Raw genomic sequence first — 14,697 nt, forward strand, 5'->3', positions numbered from 1 at the left:
CAGGTATTTTCTGGGACACAGGAAGCAGGAGGTGCCCTCGTCCTTCACTAGGGCCTCCCACCCTCCTGCCTTCCCTAGGGGATTCAGAACTGGCTCCTGTCCCTTCACTCAATGGAACACCAAGTCCCTGCCCCTGCAGCTTCCTGGGCTACAGGAGTAGGGGGTGGGGACATGTTTCTTCCCCTTGGTGCTACTCAGTCACCCAGCGGGACAGAAGTGGGAAAACCCAGGTGGGTTGTGGTGACAGCCGGTGGCCGATCCCACTTGCCTCTTCCAGCCACATGGGGAAGAACTTTGAATCATGCCTGGAAATGAGGACACAGATGGCACCCGCTTCTCATGGTCACGGGGGGCCAATGAGCTGGATCTAAAGAAGAGGCTCTGAAAGGCTAGAGCTTAAGCTCACGGAGGACCCTCCAGAGCTTCTTTGCAGAGCTTAATTTTTTGAATGATCAGTTTTGCTATAAGTATTTTTAAAAGTCTTGAAGAAGCACCATCCCCTCCAATCCATAAATTTTACTTCATGGAATTGATGCTAGGAATTAGGTGTAGGGATGCAAAACTTGCTCATTATAAGGTCACTTACTGTAAATGTGTCAAAAATGTATCAGAAATAAGATCAAGCTGAGATGCTAGGACACTGGTATAATCACCCCATGGTATAGTGCTCAGGGTTCCTTATTGTATGCATCCATATAGAGTTTCTTAAGAAGAAAAAGTGGATTTTTTAAATGGCATGAAAATAGACACACTGTTTTATGTCTAATTGTACATATCTGTGTGGGAAAGCATTTAGAGTATTAGAAGCTCTTTGGGGACTAATTTCAATGACTTTCCCTATCCTTGCTTTTCCTTCTGTAATATTTACTCATTATTGTGGGAGAAAGAGATAGTCAAGGACGTCACTTTGAACTAAAAGCTGATCTACCCATAATATCCGTTGTTCCAGGGGATGCTTTTTAGCATTACATTTGATAGATTTTTTTAATCCAGTTTGGAGAAACTTTCTTTTAACAGATTTCCCATTTTTCTTGTGCTCCTTGTAACTGAATGAGCTCTTGGACTGCAGCTTATCTTGCAGGAAGAATCCCACTATGATCAAATGGGTGTAGCAAATGCCATCAGGTGGCATGGTCCCATTGGCACCTCTGCAAAAAGAAAGCAAAAGTATTCATGGTTCTTTAAGTGATTTTGCTCTGATTATCAACAAGGGGCATCCCTGTCTTTAATTATTTCCCTGGGCTCTGACATCTCTGGGCAGGCTTTGTGAAGACCCTCACCCTATGGTGGTGGGCAGGAACACCTGGCATGTGTGCTGTTTGCATTCTGCTCTGGCAGTGCCTGCTGTTTACCCCACCACTTATGGCAGATTCCTGCCAGCAGTGAACCCCAGTGGATGCTCCGTAAAGACCCTGTTCTCTAATACCTGTGTTTCCCAAAGCCTATGGGATCGTTTTGATAATATGATTCAAGGAAATAATGTATTTATTCGACAGTTGTGGGTAGGGTTTAGAGCCTAGCTGTTTCTTGGTGTATGTAATGTGTGATACCCTGGCTTGGCTTACTTACTAATAAGGAAATTGTACATCTCTGCTGGAATGGCTAGAGGGGCAATGACACAACCCTGAAAACTTCTGTCCCCTGGAAGCAGTGGAAACAGAGTGCTGAGATTCCCACCTGGGCCTTGGAGCAGGGGGCTCCGTTGCTGCGAGTGGGTGCCCGCTGGTCTGGGGCTTTCCAATGTCCTTGCATCCTCTCTTGCTGCTTCATGTTCTTGTTCATACCAAGATGGGAACTTTCAGGAAGAATTGATGGGAACTACATTTCCTATGTGCAATAATCATGCAGAATCACTGGAAGAAATTCCTCCCTAGATCAACCTAGAATGCACCCCCTTTGCAATATGGACATGGTCTGTGTCTCAGCAACACTCAGCTGAGCTGTCACAAGGCAGTCAGGCACACTGTCCTCCTAAGCCTTTGGTCTTCTCTCTGTCACAGGATGGCTTCAGCATGTCACAGTTGGCCACCTTGCAGGTCCCTGTGCTGGCAGCCACTGTCTTGAGACACCACTTGCCCCTTGCTGCCGGGCCAATTCTCCTACCCCCATCTGGCTCCTTCTGCTTTGTCTTCAGGACCTCTTGCTTTGGCTTGTCCCTAAATCACTGTACTCCCTGGGCGGGACTCCACCCCCTCATTGTCCGGAGGATGGAGCGCCGTGTCTTGAGCAGCCCAGTCCCTGCCACGGTCCTGCTGTGGGTGAGACGCCCTCCAGGACAGCCACCTCCACGCCCTCTGTTGCACAGCCCTGTTGATCCTGTGGCTTCCACCAGGCCCACTGTGACCGCCTGCAGCCAGGGACACAGGTCTGCTCACCTAGTGCAGGTGGTGCTTCAGCACCGGAGCCACTTCAGCTCCTGAAACCCAACTCCATGAGGCACATTGCCCTCAAAACAGGGCAACAGTGCTGGCCCGCTTGGACACTTCTCAAACTTTTGACAGAATGTGTGCACAGATGGAAGAATGTATATGTCCCTGTATGTCTGCAAGTGTACCATACATAGATCATATCCACAGGAAGATAGGTGTTGTATATTTCTATTTCATCTGTGTAGGTTTACATCGTATGTATGATCTTTGCACCTCTATGGAAGTGTCAGCCAGGTCGGTCACATGTATGGTTCATGTGTATGTCGTCTACCTAGTTTATCCATCTGTGGACCTCTGTATATGTGCATAGATGGCCAAGGTATCAACACAGATGATACTGAGGTGGAGATACACAGGCAAACACACGCACGTGCATAAGGTCAGCCATAGCTTGGGATGCTGCGGTGAGGTGGACATTTGCGTCCCCACCTGGAGGGTGTGACACTGCAGAGGACCCTGAAGGGGCCAGCCCTGCCTTGGCAACAGGGGTGTGTGCCATCACTGACACAGAGGTTGGCCTTCAAGTCTAGGTGACAGGCAAGACCTGAGGCCATCGTATTGGAGGGGACACAGCTATGTGTAAACCCAGCTCAGCCCAATCCACTATGGTATAGGTAGGGACGGAGATGTGCACATGATGGACAAGGGCAGATGGCTTCCACCCAGAGTGTGGAGCTCCCAGCTCCCAGCCGACGGGTGGGGGAGCTGCCCCCTCTGTGGGCACCAGGAGGGCAGGGCCTGCATGTGGACGAGCTGCCCCTCTGTGGGTACCAGGAGGCCAGGGCCTGAGTGTGGATGAGCTGCCCCTCTGTGGGTACCAGGAGGCCAGGGCCTGTGTATAGGGGTCCCCTCTGTGGGGCACGTGGAGGGCAGGCCTGCATGTTGGTGAGCTGCTCTCAGGTGGGCACTTAAGACACAGGAGCCCAGATGGAGCCCAGGTGGAAATCATGCCACCCGGGAGTAGCAGTCTCCCAGTGGCAGTGCTTGTGCCCTGCACCCTGAGGTCTGCAGGTACCTGTGACAGGTGGACTTGTGTTTGCAGGGGCCAGCTTTTGATGCAGAGTAAGGAGATCCAGAGTGACCCCAGGTGCAGAGGCTCCTGGGCTGTCCACTGGCCCCTCAGTGGTGGCAGCAGAGACAGTTCTCCTGCTGCCACGGGACTGCCAGCAGCATGGTGGGGGCCTCACCAGTCTCTGGCACAGGTGCATGAAGTACATTGAGATGTTCACCAACAGAGAGGCAACCCACTTCAGACTCCTGAAATGAGCTAGGAGAAAACTTCAAAATACCCCAAGATTAAGGGGAAAATATTTGCACAGTGCCCTAAAGAATAAGTATTGCTTAAGTGATATCAAAGATGAAAATGTCAGGGACTCAGATGTCCAGGGGCATCTTGCATTTTGTCTTTATTGTCAGACTTGGAGTATTGACTCTACAGTTATTATAGGAATTCATGTGTCTGTAGACACTGTCTTTGTTCTTTTAATAAAACAGTCTATGAATGCTCACCCATAGCCAACGCCAGCTGCTAGCTCTTTGGGCTGAGTATCATCTGAGGCAAAGGGTGTTTTCTCCTGGGGAACTTCTGGTGTTTGTCTTTGCAGACAGCAAGGAACCAGGACATGGCACCAAATGGAGCCTCAGAAGTGGGTGGCTTGGATCCAGATCAGGACGTGGCAACGATGATCTTAACACCCTGTCTGGAGTGGAGCTTCCTGGAAGCACTGAGGCCGGGGAGGGGCTGGTGGCACTCTGCAGGCCAGCAGAGAGAGGCTGTTCTCTGTCTTAAGCCCTGCTGCCTTGGCCTCCATCTTCTGCCACTCTGGTGCACAGAGGCCACAGGACTTCCCTGGAGAAGTGGCCAGCGCAGCCTGTGCACCTCTCCTGGTGTCCCTGGTCTGTCAGAGGCTTCTCCCAGGGTGGGGTTCTGGCAGGTTCCTTGGCATCCAGTCCTTGAGCTTCAGGAGGCCCTCCCCAATGGCTCTGCCCCACCTGCCCTCTGGCTTAATCCCTGAACCTCACTTCTGAAAGCCTGGGGCATCTGGATGTTCTTTCAAGTCTGAGCTGGAGTCTTGCCTCATCTCTAAGGAGGTCTGTTCTCCCCACCTCAAATCAGAAGGAGCTCCCCCTGGGCCACCTGAGCTCTGCACCATTCTTCCCACTGCACAGATATTCGTGTTGACAGAGGGAGCACTGAGCTGCCCTGCTCACGTTCATGGGTGGAGGCCCTGGCACTGGGGACAAGATGGCGCTGCATGCTCTTGATGTTCTGGGTTTTCAGGACAGGGAGCATCACTGCTGCTTTAGGAACTTGCGTTCTGAGCAAAAGTAGGGTGAGCATTGATAAGTGACTATGGAGCAGCAATGAGCTTGAGTCAAGCAGGGAAGAGAGTCAGTGTCACTAGCAGCACCCTTAGTGCTCACAGCTGCGGTCAGAGCCACCCACCATCCCAGCACCAACAGCTGGAGAGGGACTCAGTCACTGTGGAAGTGCATGGTGCCGATCAGAGCAGAGCGGGTACAGAGGGCACTTCAGGGGTAGGTGAGATGCAGGCTTCTTGAATTAAGGTAAGACTAGGCTGGACATCGGATCAGGGTGGCTAGGCACTAACCCCAGGTGTCCACTCACTCCACGTTCAGTGTGGACGGGTCCTCAGAGTGCAGCAGGGTGTGACAGGAGCTGGGTTCTCCTGCAGAGAGCCCGCACAGTGCCCAGGTCCAGGGCTCTGCTCCAGCTGTGCTCCACTCAGGGCCACAGGGAGGAGGGCGTGTCCAGCAGTGGCCCTGTCCACCACACACGAGAAGCACAATATGGTCCTTCTCGCTTTGTGCAGCAGGACCTGGAAGGAACTTGGTGAGCCCAGTGTGGACTGCGCTTTGCTGTATGCTGGGAGATAGGGAGAGCGCAGGCTTCAAGTTCACAGGGGCTGTTACCATCAAGCAGTCCCCCAAATAGCCAGGCCACCACTGCTTATAAAATGCCTGCAGGCGAAAGTCCAGGATGTCCAGAGGGACAGAGCAGAGGGGAGCAGCCTCACCCTCACGTGGAGGTCAGGCCCGGCTTCCGCGAGTAGACAGCCATAATGTGGGGTGTGAAGGAGACGCAGGAAGCCAGGGACGTGATGGGGAGTGGCTGGCAGGTGGAGGGGCCACTGATCTCCAGGGCAGTGAGGGGCTGGGGAGGGGCGTGCTGCTCCCCAGGCTGCGGGGAGCCCTCCTGCAGGGAGGGGAGATGGAGGCACGAGAAGCTGCAGGCTGCAAGGACTCCCCGAGGCACCACAGGTGAAGGCTGAGTCCTGAGAGGGCCAAGCGCAGCTGTTGGTGAGGGTGAGTGATGGAGGAGAGTGAGCTGAGGAAAGAGGTAGGGAGAAGCCCACACCAAGAACAGGAGAGGCTCACAGGACGCCTTCCCTTACTTAGAGCCAGAATGTCCCCACACAAGTCTTGTGTGGCGTTGAAGTATGCCCTGAGTGCTCTGCTGTTCTTGTGCTTACAGATGATGTTTTCCCCAAAGGGGTAACATGCTCATGGGTGCAAGGAACTTGGGGACGGGAGTTCTAAGAATATTCATAAATACACAAGTGTGTGTATAAATGTGCGTGTGTATCCGTATGTGTGTACAGGTGTAAGTTTGTGTGCACACACACTCACAGCTCTCTCCATGTTCGCACAAGATAAGAACCAGCTTCATTTTCATGGTTATTTTCATTGAGGTCTAGAGCAAGGCTTGGCATTGTCTCAAAAACCCAATTCTGGCTCATAAGCGTGGATTTCACTTGTAATATAGATGACACCCCATGGGAAACATGACATTTCTGGAACTCTCCATTTGATCAGAATATTCTATTTAATTTTAACAAAACAGATGCATGAGACACCACACTGTGAGTCATCTCAATCCTACATCCACAGGAACACAGGGGAAAATACTGCATTTTTTGTGAGATATCCCCCCAGTTCCACAGTCGTCAGTCTCTTGGAAGTAATGGGTTTATTGAATCTCTCAGTCTCCTGAGGGAGTGGAGTGGTTTCAAGTCTGCCCTAATCGTACTGATACTTTCTGGCTTCGTACTCATCATAAAAAGGTTCAAATGCAGAGGAGAGTCCCTGTGATTTCTATGATGATTTTCTAAAAATATAAGTAATTTGGCGTCATGTCAGAAGTGCTCGAACAGACCAATTTCACAAACCTTTAGCATTTCCAGGTGCGGTTTAGGAAATCGTCTCAAGTTGTCTCTTCACTTTTCGAGTTCCTTGGTGGACTGCATGAGTCACGGAGGCAGGGGCTGAGACTGTCAGGGGAACCACTCGCCACAGCGAGGCTGAGGACAGTTGGGCGAGGAGTGACCCAGGGGACTGCTACAAACAGGCTCCTCAGATCCGCGGCTATCCACCTGGAGAAGGTGGGACTGACTAGGCTGTGCTGTTTGGGCTAGAGCAGGTCGTCTAACTTCAAGTACCCCAGGGGTCCTACATGTATTCTCACTCCTAGCAGAAGCCAAGCCCTCTTGAATCCTTTGGTGGAAGATGAATCTGCCAGTGGTGAGAGTGGCTTCATTTGGCACTCATGAGAAAACGGTGAGGCGGCCAGTTCCCAGGCTGCACTGCAGGGCAGCACGGCCCTCTCCCTGCAGGGCGTTTCAGGCTTCCTGGCCCCGGTCTCAGGGGACAGGACAGCTGGGCAGCCACCCGGGAAGTGCTCTCCCTGGACTTAGGTGCACCTCTCATCACCCCACACTCAGCTGGAGCCCGGTATCCTTGTCCCAGAGGCCACCTTCTTTCCCAGGTGATCATCTGCTTCTGTACCTGAGGACAGGAGATTGTGAGCCCATGTACCAAGACAGTGACAGACACCCGCCCTGATGTCCTCACTTGTCCTCGGAATGTCTCTGCTTTGTGTCTTCATATCAGTTCCCGAATGTTGACCTGTCTCACTTCCAAAAATATTTATTTATTAAAAAAACGAATTCGGTAGACTTAAAAAATATATATGCAAAGCCCTGAGTTCAATCCTAGCACCAAAATTAAAGAAGGAAAAAAAAAATGAAGTGGGAAAATGACCCTAGAGGCCCTGTCAGAAACTCCCTCCGACCATCGTAGATTTCCAATCCCAGATAGTTACAGAGAAGGTTTCAACTGCACTGATTTTGCAAGATTCTTTACAGATATAAAGTAATGAAATGTCCCACCATATTTCCTTTTCTTCAGTACTGCCTAAGAATGAAAAATAGGACATACTTATTGGAAGATCCTATCTGGGTTTCTGTTTGTGTTGAAGGATGTTGACATGAAAAGCTGCACCTATCGCCTCGGTTCATAGATAGATACACACAAGATCAGCTGCTCCTCGCCTACTGCCCATGGCTAGCACAGACCCCGTAGCTCACACCAACACAAACACTGCCCTCGAGGGCTGGACAGGTCTTGCAGGACACCAGCCCCTGGCATAGAAGGGCAGTGGGGCCCCTGTGGCCCTCCCAGGTCTGTCTTGCCACCAGCAGTGGTGTGGAGGCCTGCGGCCTGACTCTCTCTGCATAGGCCCCTCTATGACTGCCTTCCGCTTCCTCCTCTCAGCCTCAAGGATACCTGGATTATACTGGGCCCACCAAAGAGTCAGAATAGCCCTTGCCTGTCTGAACTGCAGGTGAGGCGTGGTGCTCATGGACTGGGCAGCAGGGCCTCAGCATGTGGGCAGCCCGAGGCCCTTGTTACGCCTGCCCAGAGAACTGCTGTTGAGTTCTCCCCCTCTAAGTCTTACTTGAGTCATCCGCATGCTGAGCAAGTTCCCGAATCATCTCCTGGTGCAGACTAATCGACTTCCTTTACATTGGTTTTCAGTGAAAGAATAGTTGACTTCAGAGCAGAATCTTTGAGTTGAAAGTCAGCCAAACCTTACCCCAGTCCTGTGGACAGTGCCCTTCTAAGGAGAGGCCTTGTCTAGAGTGACCCCATCCCCAAGTGGGCACGATTATTTGTTAACTCACAAGTGAAAATCAAGAAATTCATCTCCTTTGGAATAGGACTCATTGGCACAGCTTGGTTCCAACCATGCAAAATGAATTACATAATTGTTACAAGTCCTCATGCTTGATTCCAGAGGAGAGGAATCTGTGAAGAAGTTGTGCCTTTTACTCTGATGATTTAGTCTCATTAGATTGATATGTACCATCTAAATTTCTTTCCACTCTGTAATTTTACGAATGGCCTTTATATACCAAGCCAGGGGTCACAAGCTGTTGCCCCCTGGGCTTAGCCCATAGGCTCAGAATGAGTTATTACATTCTCAACTCGATGTGAAGACATTTTAAAAAGTAATAAATATTTTGTGACACAGAAAATCGATATGAAATCCAGGTGTCAATGTCAACAAGTGCTGTGGGAACACAGTCACACCCATCATGAGGCAGCTCTTGAAGGAGTACAGTAGAGTTGACCAGTTGCAACAGAGACCGAGTGAGCACAGGCCCTAGAATACTTAATTCAGTTATTTATTTATTTTTGGCAGTGCTGGGGATGAACCCAAGACCTTGCACATGGTAGACAAACTCTCTAGTGCTGAGTCACATCCACAGCCCAAAACCTAAAATACCCACTACCTGGCCCCTGTTGAGAGAAAGGTTTGTTGACTCACACAAAACAGACATTCCTGTGTGGGGTGTTTGGAAAGTCAGGTTGGGGAAGAGAGGCTGTGTGTGCCAACCTTGTTAGTTCCACCTAGCTTTTGTGATTAGAACCATCAAGTATAATCTAATTGAGAAAAACATAAACAACAACAGAGTAGAAGTTGATTTCAGTTATAAACAGGTCATATGAAAGTGAAGCTGAGCTGGGAAGGCTGGGGATTCTTGAATCCAGACTGACTTCTCCTGCAGACATTCTTGGTGTTAGTGGAGGGGGCCTGAGACCAATAGAAAGAGCATCATAATCTCAATAGGGAAAGAAGGTGATGCATGTCTTGGCGTCGGCTTTGTCCAGCTGTCACCCTAGTAGCAGACAAATCCAGAAAATAGGCCAGTCTGAGCACTGTTTCCTCTTGCAGATTCCTTCACACAGTGACATAAACACGGTTGCAATTGGTTACAGTCAAGGCTTGACTTTTAACTTTAAATGGATCGTGCACATTTAGAGATTGGCAGTGGAAATCGAGCACCCTGACATCAGAAAGCTTGACTACCTATGTCATTTGACTGCTTTTCCTCCAGGTAATGGAATAAGTAGGAAATGCTCCCCACAGCTAAAGGGTTTCCAGCAAATCCTGTGCAGAGAAATGAGGCATCCCTTGACCACACAAATGTGTGCTTCCAGTCCAGCGCTTCCAGGGCACGTGGTTCTCCAGGTTTCTACTAAAAGCAGATTGGTCCATCCGTTCCGGATCATCTACGCTAATAAGCATCATTTTGAAAACAGATTTGGCAATTGAGATACAGCATAATTATATAGTGCATGTACCATCTAAGTCCAGTAGCATGAAAAGTGTGCTCTGCGTCCAGTCTCGTGAGCATCTACGAAACCTCTCCAACTCCTTCATGTAGACATTCAGGCCTCACCCACGGGTTCAACCATCCATAGATGGAAAATATTTTGAAATCATGCATGTGTACCAAACATGTACACACTTTCATTTCTTGTCAGTATTCCCTAGACAATACTGTATAATAAGTATTTACATGTTAACAAGTACTCACATTTTCTTAGGGATCATAAGTAACCTGGAGATGATTCAAACACAGTGTGTGTAGGCTATGTTCAAATATTGTGCCTTTTCATATAAAGGACTTGAGCATATATGGGTTCTGGTGCCTAGGGGGAGCCCCAATCCTCTGTGGATATCGAGGGGTGACTGATTTTCATGTCCAGTTTGTAGATGGGGAAACTAAGTGTCACAACAAAGTTCTGGAGCCTCTGCCAGCACACGGCAGAGCCAGAACAGGATCATGCTGGGGTATGCTCTCCAGGGGTGCTCCAGCCTGGCCCTGCTGAGGGCGTTTCTTGCTCTTCTGAGGCACAGGGCCATGATTCCTGAGAGGCTTCTCTTCCTCTGCAAGCATGGGACATTGTCAACGGGGCGAGGGGAGGGCTCCAGTGTTTCTGACAGCTGACCTGGGCGTTGGGGAGCTGGCTGGATACTCTAAACAGAGAACAGAGATGGATCATATCTCCTTTTTAAAAGATTAATACACTACTTTAGTAAAACATGATTTTATTCCATTTCAGATCTCTTTGACAGTTCTTGTCATCCATCTTCTAAATGACCCTTTCCTTTATGTCAGTGGGAGAGGCCTGGGCTGCAGATTCTGCAGATGGAACGTGGGAAACATGGCCCCCTACCACACGTGATAAACAGTGTGTTTCAGCCGACTCCAAATTAATAGAACCGTGGAGTGTCCAGATGGAGAAAGGAGAGTCTTATCAGTTGCCTATTTCTTTTTCTTTTAATGACTCATTGTGATTAAGGTCCTGAGGAAATGACATGAGATTGAAAATATGTCTTCTCATGTATTCATCATTAACAAGGAAGATTCAAAATGTCAAATGTTTTTGAAAGCTTCCTTTTAATCAAGGGTAAATTTAGCATTTATATTTGGGCAAAGATAAAGCTATCCAAATCATTTTAAGTTTTAAAGGCAACTAATAGATCACCTCTGTTTTAGCCATCGCAAAAAAGAATAACAGAATCCACTTTTGAAGTACGATTTAGGTATAGGACATTTTCTCTGTGTTTTTTAAAGGGAGACCTTTCTCCTCTCTCTCTTTTGTAGGCTCACGGGCATGAACCTTCCCTCTCCTGTCATCAGTAGCAAGAACTGGCTGCGGCTGCATTTCACATCCGATAGCAACCATCGGCGCAAGGGCTTCAATGCTCAGTTTCAAGGTAAGAATGCTCCAGCTTAAAAGGAAAAAAATATATATATACATACATACATATACATATATACAAACAGAAGGCATGGTTGTCCTTTCTAACCCTAAAAATTTTAGCACCTTGCTAAAGATGCTAAAAGAGATATAAATAAACTTGAAAGCACTTTGTCACTGTCTTCTGTATTTCAGTGGTGTCCATCATGATTCTTACTGTATTAAGAGCAGTTAAGTTTGGAAATTTTATGGGCAGCAACCAGCAACTCCATAGAAAATCTTTTGTACTATGACAGTATGAATTGTAGTTTCTTATTTTGCTGAAAGTGTTGGTAAATTTTAGTCAATAAGTATGTTTTGGCATTAATTTTAAGTATTTAAGCATAACCAGGAAATATCCAGACTGCCTGGACATTGTGTTCATTCACACACCAAGAGTGGTAGAGCAGACAGGTTGTATGAAAACATGCAGATGCATCATGATCTCACTTCAGCCCTAAGAGGTCTTCATACTGCAAAACCCAGGTACCTGATTGACTCCCTACATACTGTGGATCTCAGATGAGGTTCTGGGATTGTTGAAACTGAGCACAGTTGGACAGTCGTTGGTCCTCAGCAGGCAGTGTGACTGAAAATTCCTCTTGGAATCGGATTCCCAATGTTTAGACCTGGACAGCAGCATATCAATGCCCACGTTTCCAGCAACCTTTAATCCTCATTAATACAGCCAAGAAGATCCAGTCTACTAAGTGGTCCACGGAAAACCATTCCATTTGCATTTGCAAATAAAAATAACATGACTGTCCTCAGCACATAATGCCCCTCCCAGGCAAACCTCTCAAACTCCCCGCTGCCCGCCATTAAATCCTGACCTTGGGCAGGAGTCAAGTGTGATGCCTGGAAACCAGGGTAACCCAACCCGGAAACACAGACTCCCTCACACTGCAGACAGGAGTGAGTCAGAGAGGCAGCTGCGGCGTGGACTTCCCTGAAAGCCAGAGTGTGAGGGAAGCCACGGCGCCTCCTTGTGGAGATCTTAGTAAACTGTCAGCAGTTGGTCTGCGCATCTCCTGTCTGAAATGGTTAAAATATAACATACTTTCATTATTTTCTTTTGTACAAATAGGAGAATAAAAGTGTTTTTAGGGGATGAAATGCAGGTGGGGGAGAGCCATGGAGATCAGCGGTTTTCCCTGGCCACCCATTGCGGGGGCAGGTGAACCAGCAGCGTTGCCTGACTTAGAATCCAGGGCAACTTGCTTCATCAAAATGTGTCTGACCTCAGAAGGACATTGTCCTTCACCTGCTGGTGCCAGGGACTTCCCACCTTTCCCCCTCTGGCTGCAAATGCACTGTCCTGAGGCTGAGGTGCTTTCTCATGATTTGGGAGGGATGCAGGACACATCTTTCCTTTTGGAATGTTTTTATCTTGAGGCTGCACCTCTTCTGGTAGTTAAGAGAAAATGAGTGAGGGAGGGACACTTTGGCAGTGAGGTGGCACCAATGCAGACTGGGTGGACGAGGAACATCCCCTGCAGTCTGGGGGGAATCCATCTGAGCCTGCTCTGTGCCAGTGCACCTGTGTGAAGGTGACCCCCAGCATGGGGGAGTCAGGGTCAGGGTTTAGTATGCTGGTAGTCTGATGGTCCTCTGGCCAGGTGGGTCAGTAGTGCTGGCTCTCCTCTTCAGGAGACCCTGTGAGTTACTCAGCATTGAACCAAAGACAGATGCCTAAGTATCAGTCCTCAGATCGCAACAGTGGCCTTGGCATGGGATCTGTGATAGGAAGAAATATGAAAAGTAGAGAATATCACATTTAAAAATGCTCCCAAACTGGCATATTTAAGAAACATACTGGTTGGCAGAAAATTGCAATAACTTGAATGTACCAGCCATCACATACACTTTTAGAACCAACACATATTTTTACAAATAGGTATATACATAATTAAAGTAGAATATGCATAAAGTACCATCTACAATTGATGTATAATTAAATATATAATGAAAACATACATTTATTTAAGTACCATATAGCCAAAGTATATAATTACAACGTATGCACTTTGATTTTATAAATATGAGGAAAGGGGAGTAGAAAATTTGTGCCCAAGTCTAAAAGAAGTAAAAAGAGTACTCAAGCACGGAGGCAGGGGTGGGGTGGGGTGGTCTAGTCTCCAGGCCCAGCTGGAAAGCCTCAGGTTCTGGCTGGAGTGTGTCCCTGACAGCATGGCCGCATGCACTTGGATCTCAGTTAACAGGACATGGGTCTGGAGCACACCCAGGCAGACTCTGTTCAGAAGGCTGGGGGTCACCCTTCTAAGAAGGAGGCTGACTCCACCGAGCCACCAGGAGGATGGCAGGAAACACTGAAAGGAGGACGTGGGAATGCTGAGAAGCACCATCATAAGTGTATGGTTTAGACGTCCCCAGAAGCTCAGGTAGGAAATAATGCAAGAAGGCTCCGAGGTGAAATGGTTGGGTTAGGAGAGCCTTCAGCTAATCACTGGATTAATCCCCTGCTAGGGATTAACTGAGTAGTAACCGAAGGTGGCGGCGGGTGCGGTGTGGCTGGAGGAGGAGGGTCACTGGGGTGTGCCTTTGGGGGGTATAATTTATCCCTGGCAAATGGAGTCTCCCCCTGTCTGATTCCTGGTGTGATGCTCTGTGCTGCTTTCCTCCACCAACCTTCACCCTGGTGTCCAGCCCCACCTCGAGCCCCGAGGAATGGGCCTGGCTGTCTATACACTGAAATGCCTAAAATCATGAGCCACAAAATAAATATTCCTCTTCTAAATGTTCTTGTCAGGTCTTTTGGTCACAGAGCAAGAAAGTTGACTAAAACAATAAATGTTATGCAGAAAGATATCGCAATTATTTTTCGGGCTCAAGAGGGAAGAACTGTCTTTAATGAAGGGAAGAAACCAGGGACTCTCTGTTGCTGACTCTAGAACAAAGCTGCAGGCAACCCAGAGCAGGAGAAGAGGCAGTGGCTTAGGATGGCAGGGGCTCCTCTCAGAGTCCCCGCCAGTCCACAAAGATCACCTCCCTGCAAACCCTCCTGACCCTTCTAGTGGGAGGCTCAGGTTCCTCATGCCAAGGGTGAATGGTCGTCGGGTCCTGTTAAATGAGGTCCAAGTGCTGATGGGAAGACAGCAGCTGCGCCCAGGTGGGGAACTGTGCCATTCTTCTAGGTCCTCCCTTTGTTCTGTGCCAAGATTGAAGACCAGAAAGCCTCAGGCGCTTCCCGTGCCTCCTGGACACGTGGACGGGGACACCTGCTGTTGTTACTACCAGCACAATTGCAAAGAGGAAAGGCAGGGTTGATCAACCTTCTAGACACCAATAGGACATCAATAGCTGTAGCAGTGACAACTCCAGACTAGGAGCTGCCATCCTGTCCCGCAAGTCC

At 48.8% G+C, this 14,697-nt stretch overlaps 1 protein-coding gene across 1 annotated transcript in view; it reads left to right on the forward strand.

The window, feature by feature from the left end:
* The window catches only part of Csmd1 (CUB and Sushi multiple domains 1), a 1,338,703-nt gene that overhangs the window by 725,348 nt on the left and 598,658 nt on the right, over window positions 1–14,697 (forward strand). Inside the window, exon 6 of the mRNA XM_071609340.1 lies at window positions 11,189–11,301. Within this exon, the coding sequence (XP_071465441.1) occupies window positions 11,189–11,301 (113 nt within the window). The remainder of the gene's footprint in view (window positions 1–11,188; window positions 11,302–14,697) is intronic.

This window comes from Marmota flaviventris, chromosome 3 (genome assembly GCF_047511675.1).
Source record: "Marmota flaviventris isolate mMarFla1 chromosome 3, mMarFla1.hap1, whole genome shotgun sequence".
Lineage (NCBI taxonomy): Eukaryota > Metazoa > Chordata > Mammalia > Rodentia > Sciuridae > Marmota > Marmota flaviventris.